This window comes from Sinocyclocheilus rhinocerous, unplaced genomic scaffold, assembly GCF_001515625.1.
Source record: "Sinocyclocheilus rhinocerous isolate Xijiao unplaced genomic scaffold, SAMN03320098_v1.1 scaffold5, whole genome shotgun sequence".
NCBI lineage: Eukaryota > Metazoa > Chordata > Actinopteri > Cypriniformes > Cyprinidae > Sinocyclocheilus > Sinocyclocheilus rhinocerous.
The window spans coordinates 1,086,135-1,088,555 of record NW_015661874.1 but is presented as its reverse complement, the minus strand read 5'-3'; the positions used below and the strand labels follow the sequence as shown (position 1 = coordinate 1,088,555).

General features: G+C 34.0%; 1 protein-coding gene across 1 annotated transcript in view; it reads left to right on the top strand.

The window, feature by feature from the left end:
* Positions 1–2,421, top strand: part of LOC107726680 (myotubularin-related protein 11-like) — a 34,592-nt gene that overhangs the window by 6,982 nt on the left and 25,189 nt on the right. The window contains exon 2 of the mRNA XM_016536364.1: positions 518–587. Within this exon, the coding sequence (XP_016391850.1) occupies positions 518–587 (70 nt within the window). The remainder of the gene's footprint in view (positions 1–517; positions 588–2,421) is intronic.

Below are 2,421 nucleotides of genomic sequence, written 5' to 3'. Positions count from 1 at the left end.
GAAGTTATGAATGGCCGGTAACTTAAAAATTTAGTAGCCAAATTGGCTGGTGAGTGAAAAAGTTACTTTCAATCTCTGAGTGTATATGTCGGAACGTCACCTGACCAAACTGGAAAACTGGTCTCATTGCATCCGCTTGTCTACGAAAGTATTAACAGCAATATGAACTAATGGCGATATCTATGAACTTTTATAGTAATCTGCTAACCTTCCTAGTTGTTATTGTTGCTGGTGTTTTATTCAATTTTAATATCCGAATGTTATTGAGAAGAAGAAAAATAAACTTTTAGATATCAATTTGCATCAGTTATGATAATCTTTGGGATCTCCTTTGAAGGCAGCTTGAGTAAAACAGCTCAATATTTAACAAAGCACATACAAAAGACCTGAACCGGAAGTGACGCTACCTGTTTTAAAGAATGCAGAAATAATGTTTTTTGCACATATAACCCCTATTAATTTTACCATACGATATGACAACCTTAATTTCTTTATTATCTCTCTGTGTTTGCTACAGGAGAGGATGATGAGCCACAGTAGCCTTCATGCACGCGGGAGAGATGTGCTCGGCCTCTGCTGTTTGCCAGGTAAATCTTACAATTACAGTCTTATTTGTATAATATATTGACATTTATAACAGGATTTCCCATTTTCCTAATTACACTTCCGTTCAAAAGTTTGGGGTTTGGGGATTAAAATTTTTTATTTTTTTTTAATGTTTTTTTATGCTTACTAAGGCTGCATTTATTTAATAAAAAATACAGTAATATTGTAAAATATTATTACATTACATTATTACTCTTTTCTATTTGAATATATTTTAAAATGTAATTTATTCCTGATACAAAGTTGAATTTTCAGCATCATTACTCCAGTCTTTAGTGTCACGTGATCTTTCAGCAATCATTCTAATATGATGATTTTCTACTCAAGAAACATTTCTGATTATTATCAGTGTTGAAAACAGTTAGTTGCATTTTTTTCAGGATTCTTTGAAGAATAAAAAAAATCAAAAGAACAGCATATGTTTGAAATAGCCTTTTTTGTAACATCATAAATTTCATTACTGTCACTTTTGATCAATGTATACTTAATGTATAAAAGTATTAATTTCTACAAAAAAGTACAACGGTAGTGTAAGTAGTTCTGTCAGGAACAGTGTTGATGAAGCTACTTATAATTATGTATAGATTAGAGCATGTCAAACTACAGTTTCATAGTAAATGCAAATTTACTATAAAATAATTTTATTAGACTAAAAAACATTGAAAAGCCAAAAGATATGCATTTTTGCTACAAAAAAAAAATATTAGTAAAATGACATTTAGGAACTTAACGTGTGAAAACTAATGAGTGATTCATGAATCAGTAAATCATATTGTTGAATCAGATTATCGAAATCGGTTAATTCACAAACCAAGCTTCCGAACCAAATGATTGCCTGAAATCAGACTTCCCAACGCCGTTTGAGAGAGGGGAGTATTCCAGGAGAGTGTGTTTGTTTAGTACAGTGTGACATACAAAAACAGTGCTGTAGTGTTTTGGCATGTGACTCCCTACTGAAATAAGTAGTCATGTTAGTAGCAGCGCTGCTTTCAGGTTGATCCCCGACAGGAAAGCACCAGGTCTGGATGGTTGTGGTCAGTCGGCCTCTGTGGGTGTGAATGGCTTCAGAAAACAATGGCTCAGTGTGCAGAGTGTGTGTGTTGAAGCCCAGCAGCCCCTCACCATAATCTCAGCGTCAGCAGTGTGTTTAAGCAGCAGCTTTACTCAGGAATGTTGGCAGGCTGCGGAGTCCGACCCGGACAACCTAATCTGTAACGCTTCCTATCCGCATTTACGTTCAACGGCCCTTTGGTAGCACAGAGGGTTTCCCACCACGTCAACATTTAATAGAGCCGCTCACCTCAGCACTTCACTCACACACAGCTCAGTATTTGTTGATATTTAGCTTGCATAATCTCTTACTGTTTGGACACCACACACACACACACACACACACACACACACACCTGTCTGTTTTTACTTTTTTCTCAAGGACATTTAAAACAGTGGCCCCCAAAATGTGTTTGGACTCTTAAATCTCACTTTAAAATGTCTAAAAGCTATTGCAGGATTTTATTTTAACAGAACTTTGACTTTTCTGAGCATTATTAGCTCAATGTTTTTTAATAAACTGGTGTGGCTGTAATTTTATTTTATTTTTTTATTTATTTTATTTTATTTTTTCAGTAAGGATGCAATAATTTCATCAAAAGTGACAGTAAAGACATTTATAATGTTACAAAAATATTTTAAATAAATGCTGTTCTTTTTAACTTCATATTCATCAAAACATCCTGAAAAAATGTGTCACGGTTTCCACAAAAATATTAAGCAGCACAACTGTTTTCAACATTGATAATAATTAGAAATGTTTCT